Genomic DNA, 2,528 nt, shown 5'->3' on the forward strand with positions numbered 1-2,528 from the left:
GGAATGGGGTGGGGTTTGGTATGGATGGGAAAGTGTGAGCACGCACAGAGGCAACACCAAACCCTACCTCTGCAGGAAAAGGGCTTTTACTTGTCCCACTCTTCATCTTGCCAGCAAGAGTGTTTCTTTTTTGGTCAAGCATTTTAAGATCACTCAGCATCATCTTCTGGCCTTGCTTGGTTGGTTGTACGTGAGCCGCTTCCATCTCAAAGACCTCGAGGACTTCCTCCTCACTCTTCGAGGCTACTTGTGGCATCTGGGCATCTGAAACATCCTCTACCTCTAAACCCTCCCTCTCTGTTTCTCCTCTGCTCTGCAACACCTCCTCATCACTCTCCATCAGTTTCCTCTGGCTGACAGAGCATCTCTCCAAAGCCTCCTTGCTTTCATCATCAGCCTCCTCCGTTTCTTTCTCTTCCTCTCCTTTGCTTTGCATCTCTACCTCATCTTTCTTACTTTCACTCTGGCCTTCTTCATCATTTGTGCTTCTCTCAATTGCTTTGTCATTTTCCTCCTCCTCATTCCTTCCATCCTTATCACTTCTAAAGGATTTCACCAGAACTTCATCAATATCCTCCTCAAATTTTTCTTCTTTCTTCATTGTTTGAACTTGTTCCTCCACCACTTCCTTCTCCTGTATTAAACCCTCTGAGGCCTCCTTGTTCTCCTCTCTGTCTTTGGTCTCATCATCATGGGTTTCTACGCACATTTCTACTTTCTCATCGCTGTCATTTTCCTCTCTTTCACTGCTCTCCTGTCTCTCACTGTGGTTCATGTTTTCTGTCACTCCACCCTCATCCTCACCATCACAGTATTCTTCCTCTACCTTGTCACTCTCTACATCCTCCTCTTCTTTCTTACTCTCTACAGCTGCTTCACCTCCTCCCTGCTCTTTTTTCATCACATCTGCCCCTTCTTTGCTTTTTCTCTCATCTACTTCCTCTCCATCTTCCTGCTCATTTCCTTCCTCTCCTTTATCTTCCCTAACTCCCTCCTCCACTTCCCCTCCTCCTTCATTCTCTCCCTTTTCTCTCAAGGCATGCTCATCTTCCAGCCCTCCTCGTGCCTCCGTCTGCTGCAAATCATTCAACATCTCTGCTGGCTCCTGTTCTGAGTGTTCAACAGAGTGTTCAGACTCTGGGGTGGGAACAGCAGCCCCCTCCTCGCTGATGTGGCTTCCACTGCCCGCAAGTGGTGACAGGTGGAGGTGGTGGCCCCTCAAAGAGTCCTTGGTGAAAGGGAATATGAAGACCATCCGTCCCAAACAGAGGCACGAAGAAAGTCGTGCAGAGACACAAGGGAGAGAAAGGATGGAGGAGGGCAAGTGAGGGAAATACCCAGACATGACAGTTGTGACCCTCATTGAAAAACGAGATAGGAGTGATGAGCTAGACATAACTGCATGCAAACCGTCACTGTGCAATTTGCAGAGACAGAATTAGTCATGTTAGGACAACCAACACATGAAAAATATACTCTCTGGCCACTTTATTAGGTACGCCTGAACAATTGTGTGTAATTCAATGCAACACTTCCACTTTAACATCAGAATCAGAATCAGCTTTATTGGCCAGGTGTGTTGGACACACAAGGAATTTGACTCTGGTACAGCAGCTCTCAATGTGCATGTACATATCAACAAGCAAAGAAATGTGCATTAGGACAAGAGATAATAAATAAGAGTAAAGTACTTATAAACGCTCTTAAGGCTGTGCAATTGGGCAATTATAATATATATATCAGTGGCAGGCTAATAACATGAGAGCAGACCCACCAAGGCTGGAAACTGAACAGTTCTGGAAGAGCATATGGGAGAAGGAGGCATCATATAACAATGCCCAATGGCTCTTAAGCTGAGAGCAGACCACAGCAACCTCCCTGCACAAAACCCAGTAATCATCACAATAGCAGACATTCAAGAGAGGGTCTCAAGTACGAAGAGCTGGACAGCACCAGGCCCTGGCATGATCCATACCTACTGGTTAAAGAAGCTAACTTCACTGCATGAGCACCTGGTGGGACAAATGAACCAGCTACTAATGGATGGAACTCACCCCGAGTAATTAACCGAAGGCTGGACAGTCCTGATCCTGAAGGACCCTCAGAAGGGAGCAGTACCATCCAACTACCGCCCAATAACCTGCCTCTGCACAACATGGAAGCTCCTGTCAGGCATCATAGCAGCTAAGATGAGCAGGCACATGGCTCAGTACATGAGCAGCGCCCAGAAAGGAATTGGTAGTAACACCAGAGGAGCAAAGCACCAGCTACTGGTTGATAAAGTAGTCACTCGAAACTGCAAGACCAGGCATACCAACCTGTGCACTGCCTGGATTGACTACAAGAAAGCCTATGACTCAGTGTCTCACACATGGATCCTGGAATGCTTGGAACTGTACAACACTGACAGGACTCTAAGAGCCTTCATCAAGAACTCAATGAGAATGTGGAAAACAACCCTAGAGGCCAACTTCAAGCCAACTGCACAAGTCAACATCAAGTGAGGTATCTACCAAGGATGATCTGGC

At 47.0% G+C, this 2,528-nt stretch overlaps 1 protein-coding gene across 1 annotated transcript in view; it reads right to left on the reverse strand.

The window, feature by feature from the left end:
* LOC109951540 (centrosomal protein of 164 kDa) overlaps window positions 1-2,528 on the reverse strand; it is a 27,359-nt gene that overhangs the window by 7,798 nt on the left and 17,033 nt on the right. Inside the window, exon 10 of the mRNA XM_020586111.1 lies at window positions 68-1,228. Within this exon, the coding sequence (XP_020441767.1) occupies window positions 68-1,228 (1,161 nt within the window). The remainder of the gene's footprint in view (window positions 1-67; window positions 1,229-2,528) is intronic.

Source organism: Monopterus albus, unplaced genomic scaffold, assembly GCF_001952655.1.
Source record: "Monopterus albus unplaced genomic scaffold, M_albus_1.0 scaffold8.1, whole genome shotgun sequence".
NCBI lineage: Eukaryota > Metazoa > Chordata > Actinopteri > Synbranchiformes > Synbranchidae > Monopterus > Monopterus albus.